At 45.1% G+C, this 18,697-nt stretch overlaps 1 protein-coding gene across 1 annotated transcript in view; it reads right to left on the bottom strand.

The window, feature by feature from the left end:
• The window catches only part of SLC26A9 (solute carrier family 26 member 9), a 61,555-nt gene that overhangs the window by 2,067 nt on the left and 40,791 nt on the right, over positions 1-18,697 (bottom strand). Inside the window, exons 12-18 of the mRNA XM_053248532.1 lie at positions 18,239-18,345; positions 13,374-13,443; positions 9,061-9,153; positions 6,381-6,506; positions 5,276-5,593; positions 3,842-3,896; positions 1,103-1,248 (exon numbers count right to left, since the gene is read on the bottom strand). Of these exons, the coding sequence (XP_053104507.1) occupies positions 1,103-1,248; positions 3,842-3,896; positions 5,276-5,593; positions 6,381-6,506; positions 9,061-9,153; positions 13,374-13,443; positions 18,239-18,345 (915 nt within the window). The remainder of the gene's footprint in view (positions 1-1,102; positions 1,249-3,841; positions 3,897-5,275; positions 5,594-6,380; positions 6,507-9,060; positions 9,154-13,373; positions 13,444-18,238; positions 18,346-18,697) is intronic.

The raw sequence follows: 18,697 nt of genomic DNA, 5'->3' as shown, positions 1-18,697 counted from the left end.
TTCTGTTACAGCAGGCCTGCTCAACTTTGGCCCGCTCATCTGTTTCTGAACTACAACTCCCATAATCCCCAGCCACAGTGGCTAATAACCAGAGATTATGGGAGTTGTAGGCCAACATCTTCAGGAGGGCCGAAGTTGAGCAAGGCTGTGTTACAGTAATGTTGAAAGCTGATTCACACATGTATCTTCATCATATGACAGGGGCAGTTCACATGTTCATAATTAAGTCTCCTACCCTAATTTGGGAGCTGGGCGATGCGTACTCCCTTTTGCTGATCCTATGTGTGTTAAAACCCAAGGCTGGAGGCACTATTTGTGCATGTCTGCTATGCAGCAGCTGGGTTGGAGGGCTTTCCCTTCTACCTCATTCAGCACACAGCTCCCAAATTAGGGCAGCAGGCATCTCCTGTTCTAATAGTGATTGTGTGAACTGCCCTGATAACTGCAGCATTAAGCAGTGATATGCCTTTCTGAATGAACCACCAAGAGGGGGCTGACTAGCTAGAGATGGTGGGGAATGAGAGGGAAACAGCCTTGGCTGTATTTCCGTGGGCAGGTTTACAAGACCATCAGCAAGTCTGTAAGCGGGGAACATGCTGGTGAAATGTCAGCAACCAAGAGTGTGCACTTCCACGGGCCTGACATCTGAACCTTCCTGATGTCTGCCTGACATCCTCAAGACATTCTCCACCTGATCTCCAGACCTTGATTGCCGAAGTTGGGAGAATGTTGGGTGGAGAATTTTGGGAACTGGGCTCAGATGGCACACCCACCAGGAGTGTGCACTCTTGATTTCTGACATTTTACCAACATATTCCCCACTTACAGACCACTCACTGATGGTCATGTGAATGTGGGTTCACATGACCACCAGTGAGTCTGTAAGTGGGAAATATGTCAGTAAAAGGTTGGCAATCAAGAGTGCACATCCTTGTGGGTATGCCATCTGAGCCCATAGTCTATTCTAAACTAGCCTGCTAGATAACCTAAGTTGCTGACCAGAGTCTGAAAATGAAGAATAGAACACACACATACACCTGCACAGGGGGCACCAAGGAAAGAAGGGAGCCATACAATGGCAAGTACAATGAATCATCCATACCTCTTCTAAGGTAGGACAATGAGGGACTCTGTTGCCATTCATAGTTGCAAACAAAACAGCATCATGGATGGTCACAAAGAGGTGACTGGGCTCAAGGCCTCCTTCTTCAAAGACTCCCCCTGTACGAATGTCATCATACACTTGGGCTGTGGAAGGAGACAAAGATACATAAACAAAATGAAAGCATGTTGTATGCTGTAAAGTTATTTGAGTCAGAAGTCCATTTCCTATTCACTAGAATCCCTGTGGAAAATGGACTGTGTCCAATAGAGTTAGAATAATGCTTATGTAGTGCAGAAGGCCAACACAGCACAGACGTCTCCTTTGTTTAAGGAGTGGATAGAAGGATGCAGTGTCACTAACCCTTAAGATTTTGTGACTCGCTGTATTTGGTTCCTTTAAAACCTGAGGATTTTTTGTGACTAGTAGAATTTTACAGGTATATAGCAACTGAGCTTCAAAACAGCAATACAGCTATGTTCTAAGCCTGATGGACTCTGAGCAGGAGAATATTAATTAGAAAGTTGGAAAATGGGTTTCTCGGGGTAACATGATGCAATTGGTTTGAGCACAGCAGAATTTTTCTCCGGGGACAAAGAGTGGATTGAAGGATACTGTGTCACTAACCCCTAAGATTTTGTGATTCACTATATTTAGCAACTTCCTTGGAGCTCTACCACCAAGAACGAATCACAAGATACTGTCCATCAGTTTCATGCTTGTAATGGAAAAGCTGCATCAAAGGTTTTAAAAGCAGTATCTAAAATATATTAAAGAAACACAAAGTCCCATTGCCATTGTGATAAAAACATTCAACGTAACGAAATCTTGTAGTTCTTGCAGGATAACAATACTGTTTTATGGTAGTTTCTGAATTAGATGCTCCCATTCCACTGAAGGCAAAAGGCAGAAGTTGCACATGATCTCTCTTTTATATACAGTATAACTTTTAATAAGTTAAAATGAAGGAAGGATAGAATCACAGTCAAAGTAAAATATCAACACTTATACTCCTAAAGAGTATGTTTCTGGCTTTTATCCCTCCAATCAGTTTTAATTTGCTTTGACATATCAATTATACATTATTAGCAAGAACAATAAATCCCAGGAAATGCTAGGTATAATCCTACCTCTTATGGTTAAATAAAGTCACAGATTTACAGCCATTAGTGATAGCTAATGATTTACTGGAACTAAAATGCGGCCAAGCATAACAAAATAGCCAACCCTTCAATGACGTAAACTTCTTATTTCTGTCTTTTAATTTGCTTTTGTGTGACTTAAAAAAACCCCTTTTCATGAGTCCTTCCTTTTGGCTACAAGTAGCCATTGCTATGAATCACCAGACACTAATATACCTTTAATATAGGTATATAATATACCTAATATAACACCAGACACTTATACCTTTACCTATCTAAGAGAGTCACAATATAATTATGTGTTTATACCAGGGAATTGATACAAAACCAAGTCATTTTGGATATTTAATACTAGCACAAAGGAACAGAAACTACATGTGACAATCGGTTGTGTAATACTTCTTCATGATTATCCTTTTTTTAATGCAAGCAGGAGGAATTTGCAACTGAGCATGTGAAGGAGGAGGAAGAGGAGAAGGAATCCTTGGCGTCCTGATGTTTGTTGGGGGCGGGGAGATATGGGGTCCTCCCACAGGTAGGCAGCTTGGGAATTCTGAGTGGACAAACGATGGGAAGAGAATGGGTTAAGTAACCTCTTTCCCCTACCGTTCCTCCACTCAGACTGGCAACCTCAGAAGCTGTTCTGCATTAAAAAGACAGATAAGTAGGGAGGGAGAGGAGTGAAATCTTTCAGTCTAATTCTGTTAAAAATTAGGAAATGGCAATGCCACCAATTGTGTCCCCTTTTCAAAGCCTTTTTCTGCATTGAGAAAAGATGCACTTTTGCATCAGCCTACCTAAACATTCTCACAGCTCATCACCTGTGCATTTTATATCCTACTTTCCTTGTTAAACTGAAGCTAAGAAGGACAGGAACGTGGTATAAACAAACTGAGAGTACAGCTTGAGCTGTGGCCAGTAGTAACCAGTCCCCATGCTACACTGTAAGTGAACTTGGAAATTTTCCATTGTAAGAACTGAAGCCATTGCCTTCCCCATTGGTTATACACATGAAGTCAGGGGCATAGCATAGCAACAATGGTGCAGGACAGGGGGAGTGCAAAAGCTCGGTGCTACCAATATATCTGTGCACTTCCAGCTGCCTCCCCACCCCGGGAGGGGTTCTTGCACCTCTGCACCATCATTGCCACCTCTGAGAGGAGTCAGAAAGCTGGCCGAACTTCTCCAAGCTGCTTTGGTAGCTGCCGCTAGCCTTCTGTCCACTCTCAGAACGTATCGCCACTGCCTCTGAGAGCATGTGGGATATCACCCTGCTCCTGCTGCTGCCACTGCTATTGGCAATTCCTGAAACAGCATGGAGAAGCACAGGCAGCATCCCCCCACTCTCCAAGGTGGTGGGGGTGGGTAGGGCTAATGAAGGGGTGGTGTTATGTTGGGGTGGGGGCAGGGGCCCATCCCCGCATTTCTCACCCCAGGGCCCCCTCCAGCCATGCTTTGCCACTGCACGAAGTCATACAAACTAACGAGTAGCAACACATATCACATGCAGTATCTTGCCTCCAGCAGTGGTTTTATCCATAAAGGCCCTCATAAATGGAAGACCGATGAAGCATGGCACACATGGTGATATTCTTACCTTGTACATTTGCCAGGAAGACTCTAATCCCAATCCTCTGATAGTGAGTGCACAGCTACACAAGGAGAATGCAAAAACAGAGGGAAGAGGAGAGAATATTTGCTCTCAATTAGCTTTACAACTCAGTATCTTAGAGAACATTCAATTAGGGTTCACTACAAATTCTAGATATATGTTAGGATAATTGTTTCTGTGATTATGAGAAGAAGAAAACTCAAGAGGAACTGAATTTTGAAAAGTGTCCCGCTTCCTTTTACAGAATAGCCCTAGGCCTCTTCCAGATGGTAATGTATTCTAATGTCAGCGCAAATTCCAATGGGAGATGGAACAGGATGTCTAGAGGATGTTTAAGAACACTGCATAAGTTCTCAGTACCATCTGCTGACAAACCATGGAAAAGATATATCTTTTCAAAAGAGCCTTTATCCAGATGTTCCCTCTTGTGCTCGTTGAACGTATACAGCGGGAAGAAGGGGGAGCACTGTATCATGCCTCCTATACCCCTATGCGTTCCCTTTCATATGTTCAATGAATAGAGAGGGTAATACCTACACTGGGCTAGAACATCTAAACCTTGGGTGTCAGGAATCCTGAACTATTGTATATGTTGCACCAGAATCTCCTTGTTCTGTGGCTTGCTCCAGAGTCAGACCTTGTCTATCCAGACACCTCATGACCTATCGGCTGTGTGTGTGTACACAGAAAACTCATAGGGCTTATGGAAAGAGTTAAAGCAATATGTTGGCTACTGTTAGATTTGATCATGATCAGATGTACTTTGTATTTCCAGCCTTGCTCCACCTTGCTTTACCATATTAAAGTCACTGTAACCACCCCCGCTGTCTGAACTCCCCTCAACTCAAATCACAGTGAAGCAGGAGTAAATCGCCGTTTCGAAAACCTCTTGCTCTTGCACAATATATATTATTGGCTTCTCAGTTTTTCTTGTCTCATGCTGTTGCTTCATGCCAGCAGTCTCTTTCTTGCGTATTCCTGACTTCTGACCCTTGATCTCATCTTGACATCTACTGACCTGGGTTTTACAGGTTCAGCATTTCATTCTCAGTCGCCACTCCTTACAACTGACTAAAGCTAGTCCCAAACAACCCTGTGTTTACCAATCCTTTTTTCAAAGCCACGGCCCTGTTTAAACATACCTAACTGAGTCCCTTGGGACTTTCCAGGGTCCTGCTTTCTGCCCTGGTGGGATGTTAGCACTTGATTGACCGCTGAAATATCTCTCACTGCACCCTGACATGCCTGGGGCTCACAGAGCACTACTAAAAGAAGCAGCACAACCCCCCCACACCCACAGTGAATTATCCACCAAGAACTTGGATGAACAGATAGACTTTGTCCAACACCCAACTGATATCAAATCACAGCAGCTTCAGTGAGTAATGCAAGATCACAAAAACAAATTGTACAACTCACCTTTCCCAGTGCTTTTGTACCCATCAGATCCACAAAGCACACTCCACTCATATCCAGGATAATGGTGTGGAAGTTGACAAAAGGAGGTGCTGTAGTTATAGGATCAGCATTTACAGCTGGGATAACACTGCAGGTGCTGCTCCGATGACTAGCTGTGCTTTCCTGTTCACACTCAGCATTGACTGGTCTACCAGACTTCGCAGTCAGGTTGAATGCAACATAGGAGATGCTGGCACCATTGGCGGCTGTTTGATTGTTGTTGGTATCTGTTGGAGAAGTGCTTTCAAAATCCTTCTGGAGCTCTTGCAGGGACATAGCCTGCAGCAAATGAAGAGGTGGTAGATTCAAGATAAGTGTGTGTCTGTGAGAGAGATATACTGCCTTTCTGTATTGTTGGATTCCAATTAGCAAAACATCAAAAATACCTTAAGAACAAGAATTAAAAATCAAAGACCATCAAAGACCATCAAATATCATTACATGAACTCAAAAGAGCAAGCACGAACACCATAAAAACAGCAGATTAAAAAAAGAACAAAAAGCATGATTATGGGCATGTTGGAAATCGGGATCAGATCCCCAAGGTCCATATCATACAGAGCTGGAATCCATGTCATAGATAATGTTATGTGGGCACAGGACTATAGACGCATCAATAATGTTAATGTTAGAGGTTTACCTAGAAAAATAATTAATAAATGAGACTGTCCCAAAGGGCCCACAAACTATCTAGAAGGGCTCACAATCTAAGGAAATATAACCACTGGAGGGATGCTGTGCTGGGTTTGAATAGGGATAGTAGCTCTCCTCCTGCTAAATATAAGAGAACCAACACTTTGCTGAGTTAGCAGGGGGGAAATGTAGCCCTTTAACATTTGCTCAGATGAAGCAAAGCCCAGCAACCCCTGTTCTGCAGCAGCAACTGTAGGCTGTGTGTAGTCTCTCCAGCACTGCTGCACACAGCTCCACAATTTTATATGTGGCTAATGCAAGTAAGGGTATCTTCCCATCCTCAGGAAGGCTGTGCCCTGCCCTTCCAACAAGGCAACTCCTCTAATCCATTCAGTGAGGACATGATTCATAGCCAGGAAAGATGCTCAGTTACCTTGTTCTTCTGGAAGATGGATTTCAGTTTGCTTGTTTTGTGTGCTGCTGCTGCTGCTGCCACCTTTTCCTGATTCTTCACATATTTTTTCCTGGCCAAGTAGACTTTTATAGGATCCACACCAGTCTGTTCAAAGAAAAGGTAGTAAGCTGGATTTGTGTCCTTGTGTTTTATCTCGTAGATGTCAACACAAGCCTGGAGTTTTCCATAAGAGATAGTATTATGGTAATACAAACTCTTCTTCCTTATTATTATTATTGCAGTGTATCTTTAGCAATTTGAGATATGGTTCACAGCTGGAATTTCTAAGCATTACCAGAAATGTAGTTCCTCTGCCATTAGCAGTTGCTATCATTTTCTTAGGAGATGTTTACCTGACCTGTGCTCTTAGTTTGGAACTGTAGCACACAACCATAAAGAGCCCATTCTCATAACTGAGTAAGAGGGCTACCGGGCTGGTGATGGGGAAGGCTGTTTAAACTCACCTTCCCCACAGACGACTGCTCCTCTGTTGCTGGGCGCACTCACCGCACACCCAGATGATCCTCCACTGCCCCAGGCAGCGCAGAGGGTCGGGGGCCAGGATGCATTGTCCCATGGGGATCCCCACAGCAACAGGTGGGCACCTGTTACTGCTACAGCACCGGCTAAAAGCAGCCAGCACTGTACAGGATTTTTAAAAATGGGGCTAAGGGAGTGCTTGCTCTTAGGGATGTAAACGGAACCAGCTGGCCCGGTTCAATTCGAGTCCAGATTGAACTCGAACCTGACTGGGCCAGTTCGGTCGGGCACCCCCTCGAAGCCCCCCTGGTTCGGTTCATTCCCCCTCCCCCTGCTGGCCTCAACACAGCCCGAACCGGCCTGTTCGGCCAGCTCCTTGACCTGTTCAGGCCTTCCCCCTTGGCGCGGTGGCCATTTTGGGCACCACCGCACAGTGGTATCCAAAATGGCCGCTGCACCGAGGGGGAAGGCTCAAATGGGCCAAAGAGCTGGCCGAATGGGCTGGTTCGGGCTGCATTGAGGCCGGCAGGGGGAGGGGGAACCTCCACGGATCCCCCCGCTGCCTCAAGGAACTCCCCCAAAGGAAGTAAAGGTACAGACATTTTTAAAATGTAAAAACAAAACAAAACAAAACAACGTTGTGTCGGGAGGTGTTCGGTGGAGCAACAGTGCTTTGTGAAGGAGTGAACAGCTCTCTCTTCCACACTATTTTCCCAATCTAAATGATTCTACTGAAGTCACCATTAATTCTAATTCTAAAACAAAGCATGGATACCTGGGTGTTTTTCACACAGGGCTTTTAGCTCGCGTCTCCTCTGGAATGGAGGGTTTGCATTCACATATTGGCCAGGTCTGCCCCAAAGTCCCTGCGAGCTCTCAGGGGGCACTTCACCTATGACTCGGGTTTTTCGTTGTGCATTAGAGTGTAGCCCGATTTTTATCCTGGGTAAAAATATCCACTTTTTGCATCTTTTTTTTGGAGGGGGGGCAACTTCGAACTCACAGTAAAACCTCACAGTAAACTTGCAGTAAAACCTGCTGTGTGAAAAACACCCTGTATTTTTCTTCTGCAGGACTGATAGCAATTTTAGGGGTGGGGCAGAATTCAAATTGGAAAAATGGCAGAGAGGAAAGAGTCACACACACACACACACACACACACACACACACACACACACACACACACACACTACTGCTTCAGTCAAAATCAGAGACTTGTTATGGCTACTTTAATGTTAAAATATAATTCAAGAGATTTAATCAAAGGTCTAGAAACCTGTGGTGGGGAAAGCAGCTTGATGAGAGAAACTATTTCGGTATGAGATCTGGTTCTTCTGAACTTCAGACTGTGGGGCTGTTCACACAAGCAGCCCTACTTGGGCTTGCAAAGTCCTACCCGGGTAGGCCTGCTTGTGTGGAGTGCCAGGATTGGTCCCGATCCCGGTGCTGCCCTGCCAGGTAGCCTGACCCCCCACTGGGCTTTTACTGAGGTAGAAGGGTCCCCAGTTGTGTGGCTGCTCTGCTGCCTGCAGCCTGAGCAGCCACAGAGCTGGGTGGCTAGAGTGCCCGGCAATGGGGAAATCCCCCAATGCACCTCACTCCTCATGCAGTGCATTGTGGGATTTCTAAAGGCCAGGCTGCATTCCCCCAGCTTCCAGATGGCTGCACTGCTTCTGGCAGCGTGACTTGTGTGGGCGTGCGAGTGGCACGGCTCAAGCAAAGCAAAGGATTGTCTGGGGGGAAGGTAAGAGTGATCCTGCCTCCCCCCACCCCCACCCCCCGTTCTCCCTGCCCTGTTGTACAGGATTGTGTGAATGGTGTTAATATGTTGAGTTAACAGTGTACTTGGCCCTGATGTGCTTTTAAATTTTGCTTTATTCTGTAGCAGTTAGAAGGGTATGATCCAGATTGTCCCCTGTGGCTTCTTGTTTCCTCCTGGAGCAAGAATAGTTACAGAGTGAATCCAATCTTGACTGGGACCATGGAGGTGGCAAAGGGTTAAAGCCACCTTCCCCCATTTATCATGGCCCTGATGCAGATCAGGGCCCCCATAGCCGCTATTGATTAAACTAAAACTAAGCATGTCAAGGCCAAGCACATGATTAACATAAAGTACAGCTTGCCCCTGAAATGTGGTAGAATTGTTTGTCAACACTTGGACACCGAGATTATTTCTTACCTTGGCTATAACTTTCTCCCTGAATATCTCTGAGTTAGCAAAGTAGAGTGGGGAGCAGTAGGTGACAATTTTAATCCCTTCTATTTCTTGGACCTGCAAGAGAGATATTGACAAGCGTCAGATAGATGTTGTGCTTTAGTATGTGGAGAAAAGGAAAGCAGAAGGAGAGACCAGGGCGCTTTCCAGATTACACGCTGCAGCAGTGTCGCTGCATATCTGCTAAATGTGCTTCCGTACTTCCTGTGTTGTGACACTGCAGTCCCTGCAGACAGCAAGGTGCCATTCACATTTCCAATGCCTTCTTTCAGGTTTTATCTTTGCCTTACAATGCTACAACGTTGCATGTGTGTCGCCAAAAAGTTGCTGTATTTTCCCGTTGTGGGAGGTTTAAACAAGCTCCCCCTGCTGGTGGCTTTGCACAACAAAAGCTGGACCTTTTATTTACGTTTTCAATACAATCCTGCCAAGCCAAAGCATTTCACTGCTGTTGTAGCGTGTAATCTGGAAATCACCCAGCTGAAGAATGAAGGGCAAGCCAGAGGCACTGCCTGACCAACACAATGTCCTGCTTTTTCTCTGATGACCAGGATGGTCTATGCTATGCTTTAAATCAACAAAAACAACCACAGAGTTGGTTAGGATAATACTCTAACCAGTCCATGCTAAATGCATAGGCGTTAGGAAGAGCAGGGTGGGGGGCACTCACATCTCCCCCCAGCACACCATTGTCTAATCATATAGGGAGGGGTGTGTGTGTGCTTACTTAACAGGCAATTTTAATTCTACTCGAAGGTAACAGTAAAACAGTGCAATGACAGCTAGTTCAGGTTATTCCCCCGTGCAATTAGAATGTGGCAAGCTAAGTAGAATGCGGGAGGAATGTGGATGTCCACACCATTCTTGCATGCATTTCAATGGGTTCATCAGAGTATTGTTTAAATTGGCCCATAATTCTGCACTAAAGGTATCCCAAACTCTGTGCTAAGAAAAGTGGAATTCTGCAACTTGTATAAGTAATGCAGATTCAGCAAATGTGCCCAGTGATGCAGTTGCAAATTCAGAAGTGCAGGCGCTCTCCGTGACGGCCCCCATGGCCATGCCCACCCCAACAGCCAGAGAAGCTGAGAAGTACTGGCACTCCATCCCTGCACGTTCCCCTCTACTACACCCCTGAATGTGCCCATTTCCCTTCATTTATCATTATTATGTTTCTGCAAGTCAGAGGGAGGGCAAAGAACAATGCAGAGGACTGAAGTTCTGCCACTAGAAATCTTGCTGAACCCTTTTTTTACTTGTGAGATTTCTCCTGGCATTGCTTGCATACTTTCCAGTAGCTTATTTGTATAGCTAGGCTATATTGGCTAGTCCTAAGGATTAGAACCTTGCTTATAACAAAAGAGATTCTCAGGGTACAGAACTTTGCACCCAGCACTAATTTCAGTATGAGTACATTGCTATCAGAAAATTGCAATATAATTGGCTATGATCATGTGATAAAGCAGGCAACAGGTTATTCAGGTGAGGCACATAGAAAAGCTTTAAATGTCTATTTATTGTTTTAAAAAGGAGCTGGTTAAGAATAAACGTTGCAATGTCAGCCACCATAGCATGAGCAGGAGCAACTGGAACTTAGGGCATGGAGCAGAGGCGTAGCCAACATTGTGCAAACAGGTTCAAAGAACCCTATAGGATGTTTTCCCCTTTCTCTCCCTCCAGAGAAGGAGAGAAAGGGGAAAACATCCTATCAGGCAGCCGATGCTGCCTGAAATGACAAGCTGAGAGGTCGCTTGGGCTATCGGCAGCCCGGGCCACACTCCCTTTGTGCTTAATGTCACACACAAAGGGGGCATGGCCCGGGCTGCTGAGAGACCGAGCGAGCTCTATAACAGGCAGCGCTGGCTGCCTGATAGGATGTTTCCCCCTTTCTCTTCGAAAATATCCTATCGAATAGCCGGCTCTGCCTGAAATAACAAACAGAGAGTTCGCTCAGGCTCTCGGCAGCCCAGGTGGGAGGGGGGGAGTTTGCTTGGGCTCTTCTGCAGCCAGAGCCATGCCCCTGAGCACATGACATCACACACACGGGCGGAACTGGAGGGGGCCACTGAGTGGAGCTGGACCCAAGCCACCGTTTGGCTGGCTCTGTGGCTGTCATGGAGCCTCTTTTTAAAAGCTGGAATCTTCACAAAGAGCTGTTAGGAAGGAGAGCTGGTTTTGAGGTTGCAAGCATGACTTGTCCCCTTTGCTAAGCAGGGTCCACCCTGGTTGCATATGAATGGGAGACTACAAGTGTGTGCACTGTATGATGTTCCCCTTACGGGATGGAGGCACTCTGGGAAGAGCAGAAGGTTCCAAGTTCCCTCCCAGGCATCTCCAGGATAGGCCTGAGAGAGATTCCTGCCTGCAACCTTGGGGAAGCTGCTGCTAGACTGTGTAGACAATACTGAGCTAGATGGACCACTGGTCTGACTCAGTATATGGCAGCTTCCTATGTTCCTAGGTTGGAAAGCAGTGGAAGGGGAGGAAAACTAAGTCCAGCCCCAGCTCTCTCCAGAGCAGGTGGTTGGTGGGATACTAGCTTAAAAAAAAGAAAGCCATTTGTGCACAGTTTTCAATGCTGCATCAGGCTATGGAACTGCACACATGGCTACCATTTATCCCCAACTAACCAGGGATATAGAAGCCCATTTCAATTCTATAGTCCCTAGTTGAATTGGGGCATCCATTTGATAAGAGTTGCTGATTTCCTTTTACAAGAAAAATCCCATGAATGATTCATTTTTTTGGACTGGCTTGAATGTTATGTCTGAGCCAGCACTTTCCACCTGCCATTAGGGATATGCTCAAGCATGTCCTGCTTTCCTCCAGCATGCCATTCCCCTTTTTCTAATTATGTGGGGGAGTGGTTCAAATCACCACCACATGATTAGAAAAAGAAGAATGGCATGTTGGGAGGGGAAGCAAAACGTGTTCTTGTCATGTCTGGGAGGGGACACTTGGATGTATCCAAATAGGCTCTCTGTTTCTACAGAAACAGGAAAAAAGGAGTGGGGAAAGTTTTTCTAGATCTACATAGTTTTTATTCTTTGTCAAAGATTAATAAGGTGTCTTTCCTACTCAGCTAGGCAGGCCTTGCAATTAGGCAAAGGGTGCCATAAAGTAGACTCCCAGCCATGTTGCATAACCAGCTCTCCCTGGTTTCTCAGGTTGAGGCAGTGGCCAGGAGCACTTTTTATCAGGTGGTTGATTTATCGTTCGGCTGATATGTCAGCTACGTCCATTTCTAGAGGTGAATGGCCTTAAAACAGTGGTACATATGCTGGTAACCTCCAGACTTGACTACTGTAATGCACTCTGCGTAGGGCTGCCTTTGTACATAGTCCTGAAACTACGTACAATTGGTACAGAGTGTGGCAGCCAGATTGGTCTCTGGGACAACACGAAAGGACCACATAACACCAGTTTTAACACTGGCTGCCGATATGTTTCCGGGTGTAATACAAAGTGCTGGTTATTATCTATGAAGCCCTTAATGGCTTGGGGCCAGGCTATTTAAGAGAGCACCTCCTTTGTCATGAACCCTGCCTCCCGTTACGATCTTCTGGAGAGGTCTGGTTATGGTTGCCATCAGCTCGTTTGGTGGCGACCCATGACCGGGCTTTCTCTGTGGCTGCCCCAGGGCTTTGGAATATGCTCCCTGCTGAAATAAGAGCATCTCCTTCTCTGTTTGTTTCCAGGAAGGCCCTCAAGACTCTCCTGTTCTTGCAGGCTTTTAATTAGAATTAATTTTTAATAAATTTTAATAATTTATTTTAATAACTGTTTTATGCTATTTTTATTGTGCCACGTTTTAATCTGTGTTGACTTTTAAATATTTTAAATTCTATACATATCAGGCGGTAAATAAATAAATAAATAAATAAATAGTGGAGAGAATGCATATTGGGCTTCCTTTGTCTGGCTTCCACAACATTTCCGACAGGGGGACATGATCTTGCATGCTCTCTTGTGCCTGGAATTAGCAGGTACTTTTAAAAGTGCAGGAACTGAAGAGAGCATGGCATGTGGGTACACAGTATAATGCAGTGCAGCAGAGAGTCCCCATGACCTTTAATAGGAATTGTAAGCAAAAGAATAGTGTGATTCTCTGCAGACAATTCCACCCAGTTCTGACCATAAACAATGCCAATAAAAGACACAAAACAAAGAGGTGCCTAGAATCAAATCACTTTACATGATAAAAACAAACATCTTATTTATATATTGGCCACATAATGGCAAAATAGGAGTAGAGAGATTGTTGCTACTACATTTACCTTGTTGTAGACCTTGGGGTTCTTGTAGATATCAGAAGAGGCTACAGGGCCAAGGACACAGCCATTGCGACTAAGAAGAAAAATGAAAGAAAACAAATATTCAAATATAGATGAACTTTTAAAGAATCTGTTTGCCTGATGTAATCTTCCTATCAATGAAACTCCAATAAAGCCAGTGAACCAGAAGTGGAAGAATAATGGAGCTGGTTGTTCTGACGGAATGGCCCTGTTCCGCCAGAAAGTTCTGACCACCATGAACATTCCAACTTGGAACAAGGTCATTCCGTTCCAAGTTTGGAACAGCCCCCCCCCCCCCCGCTTTTAGGGCGTTCTGTTCTGAGCTCAGAACACTAAAAAATGTCCCATTTCGAGGTGGAATGTTCTGACTTCAAAAAGTTTTGCACACCTCTAATTCACACCATCCCATGAAGACACTATGAGAGTCAACAAATGCCTACAAATGCATCCTTTGCTTGTCAAATGGAGGAAATATCTGGAAGATTCATCAGCTATACTGGTCTGAATCTTTGTGAACTATCTTAACCAATTAGCTTCATTAGTCTAGCGGTATCCATGTAGGTTAATTTGCCACTCCATTTCATCCTCCCCTATTGATAACAGACAGAATGGTCAAGGGCATGAAGGAGGGGAGGTGTGTCTGCTGGCTAAAGTAATTGATACATTAAAAAGAAGAAGGCTAGTTTCTCCCTTGGTGATTATATAATGTAATAGATGTTTCTACGCAAATAATATTCAAAGGAGAAGAAAACTACTGTTTTGTGAATATGAGCAGGTAGAGCAGGGTCCCAATTTTGGGTCCTCAGATGTTGTTGGGCTGCAGCTTCCTTCATCCCTAGCCATGAAAGGTTGGGAAGCCCTGTGGCAGCCAATGACATTTCACACAGCTCAATTTTTGTAATGAATGTGCCACCATGTGGTGACAGTTCATAGCACATCAGAGAACATGTTCATTCTTAAGCTCCCCCCCACCCCACATGTGATAAATACCAGTTATCGCCATTTGAAGGCACATTCATGAGAATTAATATCCATCTACAGCCAAAAGGTAACCATCTCCTGACGGCCAGACCACTTCAAAACTTAATGGTGTGTGTGTGTGTGTGTGTGTGTGTGTGTGTGTGTGTGTGTGTGTGTGTGAGAGAGAGAGAGAGAGAGAGAGAGAGAGAGAGAGAGAGAGAGAGAGAGAGAGAGAGAGAGAGAGATCCAAGGGTATGTCTGCATGAGTTGTTTATCAGGGTTTTGTTTTGGTTTCTTCCCCCTTCCCAAATCAGAATTTTGCAGCAGAGGAGTGCGTGTTGATTCAACCATTACCCCCATAAAGAGGCAATGCATGGAATATATCTCTCTGCTGTCTGAATTTGAGAGTTCCAAATGGATAGCCAGGTCTGAAGTTCTTTCATAGCATGTGTGAGCATTAGGAATGATCTGCCACTGCTTGTCAAAGCTAGGCAAGATCAGGACAGAAAGAGCAAAGCTCTAGTTAGAGGACTATTGCTGTGCTTTCTTTTCTCTGATACTGCCTCTATGGATCACTGGAGGGATGGGATGGTGGCAGAAAAACTGCAGTTTGCTCCTAATGGCAGAAGAGTCACCTCCACACCTGCCCATCCATATAGGTAGTTCCAGTGAGAAGGAAGCAAGGCATTGGCTCCTTGGCTTCATTATTTCCTCCCTGGAGCTGCCTTCTTTTTCCTTTCCCAGTCTGGCTTCAGCAAGCAGTGGCTGGAGATGGCCTCAAGTCCTGACACTCACTACCTCTCCTTGGGAGAAGTCCATCCCATTCTTCCTGGTTCTGCAAGGCAACATGCAGCAGGATTCCATGCAATACCTCATGATGGAGGTAACATAACTCAGCTCCTAGTCTAGATCCAGCTGAGTTATAAACTAGATCTGGGTGCCACGTGAAGCAAACTGTTATAGCCAGAAGCAAGCAACAGAAAGGTTCAAAGACTTGATTGAAAGCAGCTTCCAAACAGCAATACAACTCAACTCAAGGCTAAAGCACTGCTGTTGCTTATTCCTCTTTTACTGTATATGCTAACTTCCCTCAGCTGGCTATACTCTCAATCTACTTAAGGGTTCAAAGATACAAGTCTTAAGAACATAAACCACCACACAAGCCCAACCAAGTGTTTGGGCAATCCCCCGCCAACCACCAAACAATAATCAAAATCCAAGCCAGGCAAGAGTTCGAATCTAAAGAAGCAGTCATAGATAGGCCATAGAGAAGGGAGTGAGGACAAGAGAAATAGTCAGAAACACTGATTGTCAGTTCCAATGACCCTCCAAGCAGCTCTTTGAAGCATGTGGGGAAGGGCACGTCCTCTGCCACCCCATGTGTCTGTCATCCTGTACTGCCTAATTGAGAGGGGCAGGCAGGTTTGGTTTGGATCAAACTGCCCCCTTGTTCAATGAGACAATGGGGCATCAACATGCTAGCAGACAAAGAGTCATGTTCGCCTACACTCCTCCCCATCACATTTAAGTTAAAAGGACTGGCTGGAATATTCCATAATCTTTATTACGGTCGTTGACCAGCACAAGTTGTAAAACAGTAATACTATACAATAAATGCAATATAAAGAAAGTGTTGCAGGACTGGCTGGAATATTGTCTGAACCAGCCCAGGACTGAATTTAGAACATAAGAACAGCATCTAGTCCAGCAACCTGTTCCCCATAGTGGCTCACCAGATGCCTCTGAGAAGCCCACAGGCAAGAGGTGAGGGCACTCCTTCTGACATGACATGACATGATAGAGGTCTGTAAAATCATGCATGGTGTGGAGAAAGTGGAGAGAGAGAAATTCTTTTTCCTCTCACACAGCACTAGAACCAGGGGTCACTCCATGAAACTGATTGCCAGGAGGTCTAGGACCAACAAACGGAAGTACTTTTTCACACAACGCGTGATCCACTTGTGGAACTCTCTGCCACAGGATGTGGTGACAGCCAACAACCTGGATGGAGGGGTTTGGATGACTTCATGGAGGAGAGGTCTATCAACGGCTACTAGTCGGAGGGCTGTGGGCCACCTCCAGCCTCATAGGCAGGATGCCTCTGAGTACCAGTTGCAGGGGAGTAATGGCAGGATAGAGGGCACACCCTCAACTCCTGCCTGTGGCTTCCAGCGGCATCTGATGGGCCACTGTGCAAAACAGGATGCTGGACTAGATGGGCCTTGGGCCTGATCCAGCAGGGCTGTTCTTATGTTCTTAGGTTCTTCTCTCCTACTGTTGCCCCCCTACAACTGGTATTCAGAGGCATCTTGCCTGAGGCTAGAAGTGGCCTATAGCCACCAGACTAGTAACCATTGACAGACCTGTCCTCCATAAATTTGTCTATGCCCCCTTAAAGCCATCCAAGCTAGTGGCCATCACCACATCCAATGACAGACTATTCCATAGATTAATTATGCGCCTTGTGAAAAAGTACTTCCTTTTTTAGGTCCTAAATTTCCTGGCCTTCAGTTTCATGGGATGACCCCTGGTTCTAGTGCTGTGAGAGAAGGAGAAAAAGTTCTCTTTGTCCACTTTCTCTGCTCCATCTATAATTTTATACACCTCTAGCATGTCTCCCTGTTGTCGCCTCTTTTTCCAAACTAAAAAGCCCCAGATGCTGTAGCCTCATAAGGAAGGTGCTCCAGGCCCCTGATCATCTTGGTTGCCCTCTTCTGCACCTTTCCCAATTCTACAATGTCCTTATTTAGATGTGGTGACCAGAATTGTACACAGTACTCCAAATGCAACCACACCATTATAATATTAGCATTTTTATTTTCAATTCCCTTCCTAATGATCCCTAGCATGGAATTTGCCTTTTTCACAGCTGCTGTGCACTGAGTCAGTGCTTTCAATGAGCTGTCCAGCATGACCCCAAGATCTCTCTCCTGGTCAGTCACTGACAGTTTGGACTCCATCAGTGTATATGTGAAGTTGCGTTCCCCCCTCCCCCCACAATATGCACCACTTTACATTCATATGTTTGTGAAGTGGTAAAGTTCTTACATAGTGACTTTGCTATCTTAGTTTCATGAGGAGAAGCATTTCAGAAATCATACCCATGTTCAAAGAGAAAGAAAAGAGAGAGTGAAGAATCCCTTTCACTTTATCTCTCTTGTCAGGATGATGCAGCTGCAAGAGGAGAGGCAGACACCTTCAAGCCACACAGAAAGATCAGCGTAGAACAGCATAATGCGATTTAGCTCTTATATTGAGAATTTAGGAACATGGGAACATAGGAAACTGCCATATACTGAGTCAGACCATTGGTCTATCTAGCTCAATATTGTCTTCACAGACTGGCAGTGGCTTCTCCAAGGTTGCAGGCAGGAATCTCTCTCAGCCCTATCTTGGAGAAGCCAGGGAGGGAACTTGAAACCTTCTGCTCTTCCCAGAATGGCTTCATCCCCTGAGGGGAATATATTGAGTGCTCACACATCAAGTCAGACCCTGCTTAGCTATGGGGACAAGTCATGCTTGCTACCACAAGACCAGCTCTCCTCCCTTTGATGATGAGGAATAGATGAGGATTATAGAATAGATGAGGAATTTGATGAGGAATAGATGGGATTTCCCATTTGAATTTGAGAGAGGATAAGCAGAGCAGGTATTTTTAACCTATGATGTAAATACTTTCAGACACATATCAGCCTCAGAATATATTCATGGCAAAGGGAGATCAGGCAGCTGCTATCTTAAACTGACATCATTGTTTACTAACAGGGACTGGTGCTTTCATTTTTCATGTGCTGCTAGACACACCTGCCTTTGAAGTTCTGACACAAACCATTGTTTTTAAAAATTGGAAAAGGCCTATGTTGTGTATTTCTATTGCTTATACTTACAACTGGGTATGGAAAACCACCACCAGGATGGAAAAACCCACTCCTACGGCAAGTCCAAAGGGCAAGCCCAGGAAGAAAGCTGACAGGAAGCTCACCACCCAGACCATCTGTGGAAAGAAAGGAAAAACACCACAGCAGGTCACTTCCTTGCACTGGGGATGGAAAGGGCTGTGGACATTTGAATGAAGTAGATGGGCATGGAACACAAATTTTAAATAGCCTTCAGAGCTATGATTTGGATATTGTAGCCTGAAGTTATGTTGTAGACTCAAGACATCGAAATTCCAGACAACTGCATATCCACTTCAATGGTTTCTCACACTACTTCTGAAAGTATTCAAAGTGGTGCAGACCAGGGGTGGAGCCATCATTGAGCGAACGGGTTAAAAGAACCTGCACCTTACACTCCAGACATGTTCCCGCACGTCTGATGTCAGATGTGGGGGGAGTGGTTTAGCT

The sequence above is a fragment of the Hemicordylus capensis genome, chromosome 4 (genome assembly GCF_027244095.1).
Source record: "Hemicordylus capensis ecotype Gifberg chromosome 4, rHemCap1.1.pri, whole genome shotgun sequence".
Lineage (NCBI taxonomy): Eukaryota > Metazoa > Chordata > Lepidosauria > Squamata > Cordylidae > Hemicordylus > Hemicordylus capensis.
Note: the sequence above shows the minus strand (reverse complement) of the source record. Positions and strands in the feature narration are given on the sequence as shown.